The 14,347-nt window shown below is 35.6% G+C and overlaps 1 protein-coding gene and 1 long non-coding RNA gene across 8 annotated transcripts; both read left to right on the top strand.

Annotated features, from left to right (window-relative positions):
- The first annotated feature begins 385 nt into the window (after nt 1–385).
- Nucleotides 386–6,937, top strand: LOC126723956 (putative disease resistance protein RGA4). Of its 6 annotated transcripts, XM_050427981.1 has the most exons (9): nt 386–3,649; nt 3,872–4,353; nt 4,622–4,690; nt 4,918–5,100; nt 5,518–5,600; nt 5,695–5,757; nt 5,847–5,991; nt 6,430–6,493; nt 6,657–6,937. In XM_050427981.1, the coding sequence occupies exons 1-2, from the start codon at nt 568–570 to the stop codon at nt 4,135–4,137; spliced, it is 3,348 nt and encodes a 1,115-aa protein (XP_050283938.1). In that variant the 5' UTR covers nt 386–567; the 3' UTR covers nt 4,138–4,353; nt 4,622–4,690; nt 4,918–5,100; nt 5,518–5,600; nt 5,695–5,757; nt 5,847–5,991; nt 6,430–6,493; nt 6,657–6,937. The 6 variants fall into 6 exon arrangements, with proteins under 6 accessions (XP_050283938.1, XP_050283934.1, XP_050283932.1 ...); XM_050427977.1 differs by having other exon boundaries at nt 387–4,353; nt 4,918–5,048; XM_050427975.1 differs by having other exon boundaries at nt 387–4,353.
- Nucleotides 6,938–7,634: 697 nt separating this feature from the next.
- Nucleotides 7,635–12,850, top strand: LOC126723961 (uncharacterized). 2 transcript variants are annotated; one of them, XR_007654534.1, is made up of 7 exons: nt 7,635–7,729; nt 7,846–8,023; nt 10,203–10,321; nt 10,895–10,958; nt 11,227–11,315; nt 11,467–11,792; nt 12,396–12,850. It is a non-coding gene; the product is annotated as an uncharacterized LOC126723961 (long non-coding RNA). The 2 variants fall into 2 exon arrangements; XR_007654533.1 differs by having other exon boundaries at nt 10,203–10,400.
- Nucleotides 12,851–14,347: the final 1,497 nt, after the last annotated feature.

Raw genomic sequence — 14,347 nt, 5'->3', positions numbered from 1 at the left:
GGAGGAATTCCACTAGGTGCAACACCTATCGATCCCTTAATAATTACTTCTATTGATCTTGGACAACCTATCCAATGTCCATTAAATCAAAATTTCAAGCCATTAAAAGAAAAGAAATCCTTTTTCTAAAATATAATTTTTATTTAAAAAAAAACAAAAACTGGTTAGCTAAAATTACAGAACCATGAGTTTAGTGCAGTTCTCAGGGGCCCAACTTTTGGACATGGTCTTCCATTAGAATGATGATAAGACTGCAACAAAAATTTTCCAGCTAGTGGACAAAATTTCCAACTAAGCCTCTGTCCTACCCATTTTCTTTCGGTGCAGAAGGGGCCCAACACTCACATTGTGCTTCATGTGCTCTTGATAGTATTGGTTGCTTTTTCTTTGCATTATTGTACCAAGAAAATGAAAAAGAAAACTAAAGACATTCGTCTTCATTAACTCAGTCCTCTTTCACAGCAACATTACTTTCACTCACACTTCAGCACTTCAAGCCAATCCTCTCTTAGCTTTCCTCTCTCTCTCTCTCTCTCTCAAAGCATTCCTTTCAGCCACTAAGAAGAAATGGCCGAAGCAATCCTCTTTGGTCTTGCTCAGAAAATGATTGAAAATCTGGGCTCTCAGACTTTCCAAGAGTTTGGATCACTCTGGGGTGTCGAAGGTGAGCTTGAAAAACTCAAGGACACTGTTTCCACAATCCAAGCTTTACTTCAGGATGCAGCGGAGCAGCAAAGTCATAACCATCAAGTCAAGCACTGGCTCGAAAAGCTCAACGATGCAGTTTATGACGCAGATGACCTGTTGAGTGAGTTCTCAACTGAAGCTACAAGGCGAAGCATGGTGAGTAAGAATAAAGTTGCAAAAGAGGTACGCACTTGCTTTTCATGTTCAAACCCACTTGCTTTTCGTTATAAGATGAGTCGTAAAATAAAGGCAGTGAGGCAAAAACTAAATGCGGTAGCAGAAAACAGGAAAAACTTTCACCTGAAAGAATTCCATGGAGAGACAAATGTTGTGAGAAGGAAGAGGGATCCAACTCACTCATTTGTACGTGAAGAAAAAGTTATTGGGAGGGAAGATGATAGAGAGGCTATCATAGGCCTATTATTTGACTCTAATGTAGAAGAGAATGTTTCGGTCATTCCCATTGTGGGGATCGGGGGCTTAGGGAAGACAACACTTGCTCAATATGTGTATAATGATGAGAAAGTCCAAAATTATTTTGAGTTAAAAATGTGGGTATGCATTTCCGATGTCTTTGAGTTGAAAATAATTATTGAAAAGATAATAGGTAATGCACCTGGAAATCTGGAAATGGATGAATTGCAAAGGCAACTTAGTCAAAAAATTGATCAAAAAAAATACTTACTAGTATTGGATGATGTATGGAATGAAGACCGTAGAAAATGGTTAGACTTGAGAGATATTTTAATGGGTGGTTCAAAAGGAAGTAAGATTATAATAACCACTCGTAGTAAATTGGTTGCAAAGATTACACATACAGTTTCACCATATATTCTCAAAGGTCTTTCCGAAGAACAATCATGGTCTTTATTTAAGCAAGTGGCATTTAGTAAAGGGCAAGTGGCCAATAATCCTACATTAGTTACAATTGGAAGGGAGATTGTAAAAATATGTCAAGGGGTACCCCTTGCCATAATGTCCATAGGACATGCGTTATATTGTAAGGGGGAAACAGAATCTAAATGGTTACTCGTGAAGGATAATTTACTAGCAAATGTAATTGAAGGAAATGAGATTTTTCCAATTTTAAAGTTGAGTTATGATAATCTCCCTTCACATTTAAAGAGTTGTTTTGCCTATTGCTCTTTGTTTCCCAGAGATTATGAGATGGATAAGGAAACCGTGATACAACTATGGATAGCACAAGGGTTTGTCCAATCATCAAACAAAAATCAACAATTAGAGGATGTTGGTGATGAGTATTTCAAGGATTTACTTTGGAGGTCCTTCTTTGAGGAAGTAGAGACTTACAAAGGCTTAAGATATAAGATGAATGATTTAATTTATGATCTTGCGCAAGCTGTTGCAGGCAAGGAGTGCAGGCTTGTTAGTTTTGATGGCAAAAATATTAATGAAAAAAATCATCATGTATCATGTCCATTTCGCATTGACTCATCTTTTATTGAATCTTTAAGCTTTCTGGTTAAAGCAGTCAAGGCATGTTCATTTCTTCTGACATTTAATGAGACATACTCCGGTGCCTTGGAGGAGTCAATGTTGAATAAAATTATTTTGAGTTTCAAGAGCTTGCGTGCATTAGATTTACATGCATTGAAGATTACATCAATACCAAATTCTATAGGGAAGTTAATACATCTAAAGTATCTTGATGTTTCTTTTAATCAGGATATTGAAACTCTCCCTAACTCAATTGCTACATTGTTGAATTTGCAAGTACTAAAACTTTATGATTGTAAAGGTCTCAAAGAATTACCCAAAAACTTTAGAAACTTGGTTAACCTCAGACATCTTTATAATCATGGTTGTGATAATTTGAGTCATATGCCATGTGGATTAGGGCAAATGACTTCACTTCAAACATTACCAATATTCATTGTGAGCACCTCCTCCGACACTGGTGGATTAGGCGAATTGAAGGACCTAAACAACTTGCGAGGAACATTAGAGATCTCACATTTGGAACGGTTGGAAGAAACTAACTCAGAATCCATTGTTGTGAATTTAAGGGAGAAGCAACATCTTGAAAAATTGATATTAAAATGGTATCATCAAGATCAAGTAGATAATAATGAAGATGAGAAGTTATTAGAAGACCTCCAGCCACACCAAAATCTCAAATATTTGGAAGTGCATCAGTACAAGGGTGTGAAATTTTCAAGTTGGGTCTCTTCTCTCATAAATCTTGTTGATTTAAGTATAGAAAATTGTGAGAGATGCCGATATTTGCCACCATTATCTCATCTCCCCTCTGTAAAATCTTTAACGCTTGATACGATGAATGATTTGGAATACATATCCGATAATGATATGAGTAAAGAGGTGTCTGCTTCATCCACAATATTATCAACATCGTTCTTCCCATCTCTAAAGTCACTCACTATAGAGGAATGTCCTAATTTGAAGGGATGGTGGGGGAGAACAGGGAGGGATTTAGTTGCAACAACATCTGCGTCAACACCAGACCATCAACAAGATCAGTCTCACAACTCACTGCCTTTATTTCCTCTTCTTTCTTATTTGCGGATTATTAATTGCCCTAAAACGACTTCCATGCCCCTGTTTCCCAATCTCGAAGAAGAGCTATTTTTAAAGAATGTCAGTTTGAAGGCTTTGGAAGAGACAATGTCAATGACTTTTTTAGTTCCCTCTTCCTCCTCTTCATTATCCTCTTCTTCTCCTCTCTCCAAATTAAATAAAATGACTTTGGATTCTATAGAAGATATAGAGTCTCTTCCGGCTGAGTGGGCACTATATTCTCTCAAGGAACTACGAATTGGGCGTTGCCCTAGACTGACATCTATGTCTGGAGCGGTGCGTAATCTCACCTCCCTCTGTTCGCTATCAATTGTCAATTGCGAGGAGTTCGATCCATTCAGAGACATGCATGATGATGGCATGGAATGGCGATGCCTCATTTGCCTCCGTGATTTATGTTTCAGAGGCATTCCAAAACTGAAGTCTCTACCTGTGGGTCTTCAATGTATTTCCACCCTAAATTACCTCACCATTTCAAACTGTCCCAATTTAATGACTTTGCCAGTGCTCACCTCCCTCTGTTGGCTAACAATTGACAATTGCGAGGAGTTCGATCCATTAAGAGACATGCATGATGATGGCATGGAATGGCGATGCCTCAATTGCCTGCATGATTTATGTTTCAGAGGCATTCCGAAACTGAAGTTTCTCCCTGTGGGTCTTCAATGTATTTACACCCTAAAACGGCTCACCATTTCAAACTGTCCCAATTTAATGACTTTGCCGAAGCTCACCTCACTTGAATATCTTGATATTGAAAGATGTGACCCTAATCTGACATCACTTGAAACGCTTAGTTGTCTCACTTCTTTACAGTGGCTGTGGCTGGGGATTGAAGACTTTCCCAATTTGATTACTTTCCCCGATTCAATGAGGATATCCAATCTCACTTGAAACGCTTTCCATTTAGAACTGTCCCAATCTCACAATACTACCTGATGATGTTTCTCTCAAGTCTTTACAAAATCTGGGAATTTATTTTTATCCTCAGTTAGCTAAAAAATAAAATCGATAAGGATTTCCCTAATTTGGAAATCGAATGGCGTTGAGACCACAGCAGCAAACAGCTCTACTTCGTCTTCTGCAACGGCCACTCCCCTCTTTCACTTGGTACGCATTCTATGATTTCAAAAGAAACTGAGCTTTTTACAATTATATTCTCTATGCTACGTTGATTTCCATATATTTAATTAGAATCAGAAACTTTTTGAATTCTATTCTTTATAGAAACAATGTTATATATATTCAGCCTTGGTATAATAGAATTGGAATTTTGTTTAGGTTTTTTGGTAATAAAAAACCAGAGAATGTTGCTTCAGAGTTTTACTAAGGGTTATTATTATTTTTTTAAAGTGCATGCTTTGTGCTCTGTTAACAGCTTCATGGAGATAATTATCTGAAGAATTTGAATAAGTTTCTGGGAATTTGGGAAGTTGATGCTGCTAAGGTATTCAGTTAGACTCATTTATAATCTAATGATTATTGAATTTTTTGGAATTTGGGATTTCCAATTTGTGTTTATCAAAACAATGGTGCTTGAGTTAATCAATTTGCTTTCAAATCAATAAAAAAATGTCTGAACAATTGAAAAAAATGAACAGAGGAGGTTTTTTTTTTAACTTATCAAAAAATTGTAATGTTTTTGACTCTTCTCACTTTTGACATTGGATGTAGAATGAATTGGAGACACAGAATGAAAGGAAGTGTATGTATCTAGGCATATTCAGAACCATATGAAAAAGTGCAACAAGTCAAACACTAAATAGATTGAAGTCTGGCACTTGTTGATATTTTGATAACATTTGGTGAGAGATCATTATTTGGCAACCACCTTCTAGGATGCAGTTTTATATTCGGGTATTTATTATTTTGTTTGCTTCAAATCTTTATTATTACTACCTATTTATATCAACAAACAAAATATCCAGATATGGTTTTTTGGGTTCTTACATAATTGCTGGTTTTTGTTCATGTACAATGATAACTTAGTTTGGATTAAAGTATGGCTTCTGATTTTGAGTTTAGACATGTAGAAGTGCTGTGATAGATTTTTCTTCATGCACAATATTTGGATAAAAAGTTAGGATCAATAAAAATATATATAGAGAGTTATACATAACATAGTTTGTCATTTGAAAGAGGAGAAAAAAAATCATTTGAATTCCCACATCAAATGCGTAGTCCTGTTTTTGTAAACCAAACTGACATGAAACATAATATTAGAATCTTTGTTTTATGTTCTTTTCCTCACTTTTTTGGAACGATTTCAGGCAGAAATTGGTGGAAATGGTCCAAGACTGCTCGAATCCTTAATTGAATGTATTTCAGAAGGATGTTCTGGTCCAATATTACTAAAGGTCCATTCTTCTCCTTTAAATTAATTTTTCTTTGTTGATAAATTATCCAAATTCCTCTTGTTTTCCTTCAATTAGAGGTATAATTTTTGTGCAGTATATGGAATATTAAAACAGAACAGAGTTTGTGATCTCCAGAGCGAGTCGATACTCCAATTATGTAAGCCTCTAATGAAAAAGTTGTTGGAAAATCTTTTTTTTTCCTTTCATTTATATGCTTATTTTCGTATGTTCTAAAACTTATTTCAGGTAGTTTGGCATGGATAAAGATCACAACTAGGTGTTAACAGAAGAGTTGTTCCTTTTCCAGAATGGCTTCATTATGCTCGCAGCTGATTCCTTGGATATTTGACAACTTTTTAAAGAAGCTATTGAAAATTTTCAACCTAAACAGGTAATTATTTCAACTCACTATATTTATTTCTTAATTAAAACAAGTAGGCCACGATTCTCAGTTTGTAGCTTTAGTTTCTGTAACTCACTTCACTCTGTAACCATATAAATCATAAAATGCGTAATAAAAATCATGTTCTCTGCAATTCAACTATAAATTTTTATTTAGTTTTATCTCAGTGAATTGTTACCTGGGAACTGGTAAGGGGGAAAAAAATTGTTTTTCACTTAGGTAGATGCTTCATAACACCAATATTATTGAGAAAAAAAAAATCTTGAGATCTGGTTGGTTGGTCAGAGGGATTTAACGCCACTACTTTCTTACATTCGTGCATCTCCTTTCTAAGTTCGCTTTGAATTTACCAAATACTGGCTCTCTTCATTCTTCCTTTTTGTTTCAGGTTTAGTGAATTTATCAGTTATTGAATTCTGTGTGCAGGAACTTTGAATTTGGAAACAAACAGTTTTTAGTGAATTTACAGCAACTACAAGAAGATAAATAGGTGCATATCTTACTCCTATCTTTATATATCTTATTACATAGATTAGGTTACATGGTTCACTTGTTTTGAATTTTTGGAAATTTGATTGCAAGATAGTAGAAATAGCATTATTTTCCTATCTTTTCCTTTTCCTTAAGTTAATTCTCAGACTTATTTTTGATAGGTTGGATCAGATGAAGACTGTACCTTGGTGTTAGCAACAAGATTACTTCCTATCTTCAATTAAAGTTCAATTTCAGGGTGACTGGTTCTTAGACTTTTCAGCCACCCTCTGTGAAACCTAAGCTGATTTCAAACATTTATCTTAGTGTAATTGTTTCAATAACAAAACAAGCTTGTGATGAATTTTTTTTTTTTTTTTTTTTAATGCTTTTCAAATTGGAACCCTTTTACCTATATACATAACTGTACTTTAAAGCATCCATATGAACTTAATTATAAGAACTATCTTGAGAAATATTTTATAGGGATTAAACATCTAGAATATGTTGATTATCAAGAAGAATCAGATAATCTGAAGAAATATTTGTGGAAATCTGATGATGGGATGTATTGCTTGGATAGTCTCAGGATTTGAGAAGCTGAAGTAGCTAAGGTACCAGTTAAACTTGTCTATAATCAAATATTTTGTTTGATCATAATCAAATTTGAAGAATCCTAAGTTGTGAATTGTAAATATATAAAGAATAGGTAATGAACCTTATATACTTCTGTTATGTTTTTCCTATGCAGTTCTTGAGGCTGGAGATGGAGTATTTGAGGTACGTCCTGCCTTGGCTGACACTCATCTAGGAGGTGATGATTTCGACAAGGTTGAAACGAGAAATTAGTAGATATTTAGCTTATATTCTTTGTTTTCTGATTTATTGTTAGCTGTTACTAAATTATACCTTTACATTCTATAATTTTAAATAGAGAATAAACTTTAAGAAAGATGAAGGCATAGATCTTCTGAATGACAGGCAGGCTCTACAACGTCTCATAGAGACTGCAGAGAAAGCAAAGATGGAGCTGTCATCTCTGACTCAGACCAATAATATTAGGCATGTGGCTGTTTCTATGCCTTCTTTCTTTAAGTTGATCTCTCTCTCTCTCTCTCTTTGCCATAATCACAGAGAAAAAACATTTGCTTTTCCAGTTTACCTTTCATTATCACCATTCGGGTGGCCCAAAACACATTGACACCACTCTGACTAGTGTCAAATTTGAAGAACTGTGTTCAGATTTGTTAGACATGTATGCCTTATTGAAATTATTAGTCATGTGTAATATGACTGTATATTTTTTTTTATCTCCATCACTTCGGTTTTCTTTCTTTTGATTTTGAACTCTCTTTTTCTCTCATCTGGTAGTCTAATTGCCTGCTTAAGTTCACTGGATTACAACTCATAAGCTTTGAGCATCAGTTGAAACTTCCATGAGAGATGCAAAGCTTTCCTTCAAAGATTTGGATGTAATTCAACTTGTATCCCAGCTGTTTAGGAGCTGAAAAATATTGATGAAGATTTTGTTCTTGGGGCTGTAGTTCAGGTTTGTCCTTTTCTTGTTATTATCTAATTCAGTTAGACATTGAGAAAGCTTATGATCATGTGAATTGGGAGGCTCTTTTGGACCTTTTGAAGAGAATGGGTTTCGGGGAGAAGTGGTGTAGTTGGATCCGCACTTGTATCTCGACGGTCCAGTTTTCTATTTTGATCAATGGGGCTCCTGCTGACTTTTTTGGGAGCACGAGGGGTCTGAGGCAAGGGGATCCGCTATCTCCTTTGTTATTTCTAGTCATGATGGAGGTCTTAAGTAGGATGTTGAAAAGAGTTGAAGGTGCCGGCCTGATTAGGGGTTTCAAGGCTGTTGGAAGACGAGGTGAAGGGGAATGTGTCTCGCACCTTCTATTTGCGGATGATACTATTTTGTTTTGTGATGCGGACGTGGAACAGATCCTTCATGTACGGATGCTTCTCCTTTGTTTTCAGGCTATGACTGGTTTGAAGGTTAATGTCCTGAAGAGTGAGATGGTTCCAGTAGGGGAGGTTAATAATATTCATGCCTTGGCAGAGATTTTGGGTTGCCGGATTGGGTCTTTGCCAATGACCTACCTTGGTATGCCTCTGGGGGCGTCTCATAAATCCCCCTCTATTTGGAATCCTATATTGGAGAAGATTAATCGGAGGTTAGCCGGGTGGAAGAAGTTGTATTTGTCAAAAGGCGGAAGATTAACGCTGCTCAAGAGTACGCTTTCTAGCCTTCCTACTTACTATTTATCTCTCTTCACCATTCCGTCGCATGTGGCTAATAAAATTGAGAAGATTCAGAGGGACTTCCTGTGGGGGGAATCGAAGGTTCATTTGGTGGGGTGGGATAAGGTGTGTGCTTCTAAGGTTAATGGTGGCTTGGGTATCAGGAAACTAACTACCTTTAATAAAGCTTTGCTTGGAAAGTGGTTATGGCGGTTTGGGGTTGAGGAGACTCGTCTATGGAGGAGGGTTGTAGCTTTGAAGTTTGGGGAAGAGTGGGGGGGTTGGTCTTCTAAGTTGGGTAGGGGTGTTCATGGGTGTGGTTTATGGAGAAGTATCCGAAAAGGTTGGGAGATTTTTAGCAAGTTTATCCGGTTTGAGATTGGGGTGGGGGATAGAGTGAAGTTTTCGACAGATCAGTGGTGTGGGGACTCTCCACTCCATCTTTCCTTCCCGGTTGTGTATGGGATTGTTTCTAATAGAGAGGCTTCTGTGGCCTCATCTCTCGAAAGGTTGGGGACCGAGGCTCGTAGAAGTTGGAAGGTTCGTTTTCTTAGGGATCCTAATGATTGGGAGATGGGAGAGGTGGTTAATTTTCTCCATACCTTGGATTCTTGTTTACCTCACTCCGAGCAAGAAGACCGCATGGTTTGGAAATTGTCGAAGAAGGGGGACTTCAATATTCGCTCCTTTTACGACAAGCTTCGAAGCCCCTTTCCTTTTACTTTTCCTTGGAAAGGTATTTGGAAGGTTAAGGCCCCTACGCACGTCTCTTTCTTTGTTTGGACGGCTGCTTGGGAGAAGATTCTTACAGGGGACACTTTGCGGTGTTGAGGCTTTGAGCTGGTTGATTGGTGCATTATGTGTCGTTGCAATGGGGAGACGGTGAATCATTTGCTTCTCCATTGTGGAAAAGCCTATAAGTTGTGGAGCTTGATTTTCAGATCTTTTGGGATTTCTTGGGTCTTGTCTAGATCGGTTGCAGAAATGCTCTTCAGCTGGTGGAACTGGTTTGGAAAGCACTCTTCTAGCATTTGGAATTTAGCTCCGTTGTGCCTTTTGTGGTGTATTTGGAGGGAGCGGAATTGGCGAACTTTTGAGGACAGGGACAGATCCGATGACCAGTTGCTAGCTTATTTTTGTGGTTCTCTTTTTGATTGGTCTAGGGCTTGGGGACTCACCTCTAGTGATTCCCTCCCTTTGTTCCTTTGTTCTCTTCCCTGTACTTAGTTATTTGTTGCTTTCTGTTTGTTTTCTAGTTCTCTTTTTTTTTTTTTTTTTTTTTTTGTTTCTCTCTCTGTACTATCTGTTCTGCCTCTGTTTTCATGAGGTAGTTTTCTTAATATACTTCTTTGTTACTTATCAAAAAAAAAAAAAAATCTAATTCAGCTAATTATTTTTTATTACTTTTATTTCCAGACTGGTGTTTTTTTACTGGAGAAGTTAATGACATTGTGCTCTTGGATGTCTCACCATAGAAGGACTTGAAACTTTGGGTGGTGTCAACTTCACCAACTTCCAAATCAGAGGTGTTCTGATCACCGCAACAGATGGATGGACCAATGAAGAGATTAATGTCTATCTGGGTGAGAAAGAGGTATTTATCTCTCTGAAAAAAGGGTGAGAGAGAGAGTTTGTGAGGGACAACCAGTGCTAGCACCATGCCAAGTGATGGGGTATGTATTTGCAAAAACTGTTGTTTTGAAGAGAATTTGGATTTTTCTCAAACTAGATATAGCAAGTTTTAGTTCTTAACAGAAGGCATGAATTAGAATCTGGTGGTTGAGGACGTTTTGGCTAGAGATATTATTAGAATGATTTTGAATAAGCCTAAAACCCAACTATCTTAGCTAACTATAATTTATTTATCTATTTGAGAAATAACTAATTATATATCAAGAAAAATTTAGACCGCTAGTTGAATATGCTGCTTTCTTATATTATAGTTCTAGAACCATAGCCATTGGCAGTGGTTGCGAATCCTCCCCCCCCCCCCCCCCCCCCCGGGTCCTGTTTATGTTCTAGAACCATAGCCATATCACTGTACTTGTTTTGTCTCCATCACTTCAGTTTTCTTTCTTTTGATTTTGAACTCTCTTTTTCTGTCATCTGGCAGTCTACTTGCCTGCTTAAGTTCACTGGATTATAACTGCAATTAACTTTCTCATAGGCATTGAGCACTAGTTGAAACTTCCTTAAGAGATACAAAGCTTTACTTCAAAGATTTTGATGAGGTAATTCTACTCGCATTGGGATTTCCAATTTGTGCTTATCAACACTATGGTGCTTGAGTTAATCAATTTGCTTCCAAATCAAACAAAAAGTCTAATAAATATTCCAAAGCCAACAACAAAAAGGGAAGGGCTGGCCTTACTCTGCTTAAATCATAATGTTTTCATATATATACATATACCACAAAAATGTTAATTAACAATCCTAATCCTTTTTAGTAACTCAAATTGTAATGTTTTTTAATTCTTAGCACTTTTGAATTGGATGTAGATTGAATTGGAAACACAGAATGAAAGGATGTGTATATATCGAGGCATATTCAGAACCATATGAACAAGTGCAACAAGTCAACAGCTAAGGTGATTTTCTTGTTTTGGGATCATTCTATTTTTCATTACATAAAAAAACAAGAAGAGCTCTCTATTTCTGATATTGTCTATTTTAATACTTATTGGAACTTGCACTAACTGTTGAGGCATCAATACTTATTTTTGTCTCTTTTTTTTCTAGACTGGTGTTTTTTAGCTGGAGAAGTTATTGACATTGTACTCTTGGATGTCTTACCGTAGAAGGACTTGAAACTTTGGGTGGTGTAATGACAGATTATCCCAAGGAACACAACTTCACAAACTTTCAAATCAGTAAAGGGGTTCTCCACCACAGCAAATGGACAGACCAATGAAGAGATCAATGTCTATTAGGGTGAGAGAGAGGTATTTGTCTCTCTGAAAAAAGGGTGAGAGAGAGAGATCATGAGGGACAACAAATCCCTTGGAAGCTTTTGCTTAAGACACCAAAACCGGTGCTAACACCATCACACCATGCCAAGTGATGAGGTGTGTATTTGCAAATACTGTTGTTTTGAAGAGAATTTGGTTTTTATTAAAACTAGATATAACAAGTTTTAGTTCTTAACAAAAGGCATGAATTAGAATTTGGTTGTTGAAAATGTTGTGGCTAGAGATATCATTAGAATGAGTTTGAATAAGCCTGAAACCCAAACTATCTTAGCTAACTATAACTAATTTATTTATTTGATAAATAACTAATATACATATATATATATATATATATATATATAATTTAGACTATTTGTGGAATATGCTGCTTTCTTATACTGTAGTTCTAGAACAATAGCCATTTCTAATTTTGCTTTTATGTCTTCATTTTTGTAACTTCAATTTTTTTTTTCTTAAAATTTATATTGTAGCACAAGGAGCTTCTTTTTTTATTTTTTTTATTACCCCTTTCAATGATGCTACCATCTTCTACAAAGAACTTACATCTTTCTTTTATTTCTGAAATCTCAACATTTCAAGCATCTATGTTTTACAATTAATAAATATATAAAAATAAATGGAAACATTCACATTTTATATTAGTAATCTAATTATGTTACTAAAACCCATATTTGTATGTACAAAATAAAAATGTTGCAGGAGGGTAGGATGGTTAAAGAAACTGAAAATTTTGCAAAAGGAAGACAAGGAAAAGAGGGAGGCCATAGACACAAAGAATCAAGCTGACTCAGTTTTGTACCAAACTAGAAGCAACTAAAAGAGCTGGGAGAAAATATTCCTAGCTAGACAAGGAATCAAGAAATTATTTAATTGTGGAAGTCAATGTTGATGTGAATTTGAATTGGATTGTCTATAAGCTTTTTTTGGATTGACTTCTTTGCATGGACGACCACAATTGTGTAGCCTTGAATTATGTTATAGTTGAGAGAGAACTCTTTGATATAGAGTTATTTGGGTGTATTGGGGTTTGGGTTTGTGAGAGTGGGTTTACACCACTTTTGTACTCTCCATATTTGTTAGCAAAACTTTCTCCTTGTCACCGCCCGTGGATGTAGGCCAAAGGCTGAACCACGTAAATCCTTGGTGTTCTCTCTTGTGTGTGGTTGTCTATTTTTTTTTTCTTTGTTCATATTATTTATTTGTGAGAACTCTTCTAGTACTACATTTGGGTCATTTAGATCAACCAGTAAAGCAGCTAATGGCGATGATCTAATCAATGCAGATTTTATTGATAGCAAGTAAAATCATAGAACAATTCTAACCATACACACTTGAATAATTGCACTAAAAATAGCCAAGAATGCCGCTTTGGCTTCAGCCCAAACAGGATCACCTTTTACATCGATCCCAATCCATGCAGGAATGATGTTGCCTAAATGGTTTCAGCAGATTGTAGGTTTACATTGTTTGGTCTCGCAGCAACATCGGATTTTAAGGTCATGATGATTTCGTCTTTCAAGCATTTCACAAGGTTTGAATTTGCAAATTTGGCCTATAGGCTATAGTAAAGCACTATAGCTTTCAAAACAATGTTAATTAAAGTGTAATATCTTATAGGATCCCATTACACCTCGTGTTTCCTATAGTGTACTATTCTATGGCTAAAGTAACATTTGCAGTGGAACATTACAAATTGGGTAAAGCAGCCCTTCGATTAAAGTTGTTTCTTTATAAAAGATTTGCCTAATAAGATCAAATTATGAAAGAAACTAAGAACTGAGGGCATTGTGAATTGTGGTGGCACAAACAAAGAAAATTTCAAGTCTTTTGCCACTATTGCCTATGCACCTGTCACCTTCTCAGTTTTTATGAGCTCAAGATTCCCATCTCATGCATTAGAATAGAAGGAACGTTGGAGATAATTCATTATGGGTTAAAATATAATCAATTTTTATCTTCATTCTCATTCTTCCATAAAAAATTGGTGTTTTCCTTCAATTTTATTAAGTTTTTTTTTTTTTTTTTTTTTTTTTTTTTTTTTTTTTTAATTAATGAAATGACAAAAAAAAAAAAAAAAAAAAAAAATCTAAACCATATTTCAAAGATAAACTTTTTTTCATTCCTAAAATAGTCTTGATTCTATTTTGATTTTTAATCCCTAAAATATGCATTCCATTACACAGACAAAAAAAAAAAACATAACAAAAATAGATAGATGGACACGATAAATTTTCAAGAACAAGAATAGATCCTCTTAACTTTTAAGGGAAAGAATAGAAATATAGATTATATTTCAAGACCGAAAAGAATATTTTTGTTGAAATTATATGTTAGTCAAGAGTTTAAATCATCTACTTTCATATTATTTTAATGTCTAGAATTTTATAAAAGTAAGAAAGACCAATCTTTTCATTATATTTTGCATCTAATTGTTCGATTGAAACTCCTTACCATTTTTAAGCAATTAAGCGAGGTGAGAGCCATAGAGGAAGCAGTTGCCTAAGCATAGCTAGCCCCTAGTCTATCATGTATAACAACACCACAAAAACAAGTGAGACAGACAATGAAAGTGAGATCATGGGTGATGAGAGAGTTTTTGGTTTTTTTTTTTTTATTGTTTTTTTTTTATAAATATAAAATGTTAAAATTTA

Source organism: Quercus robur, chromosome 4, assembly GCF_932294415.1.
Source record: "Quercus robur chromosome 4, dhQueRobu3.1, whole genome shotgun sequence".
In the NCBI taxonomy this organism is placed as follows: domain Eukaryota; kingdom Viridiplantae; phylum Streptophyta; class Magnoliopsida; order Fagales; family Fagaceae; genus Quercus; species Quercus robur.
The sequence above is the reverse complement of the archived record's forward strand: the minus strand, read 5'-3'. Positions and strand labels throughout refer to the sequence as shown.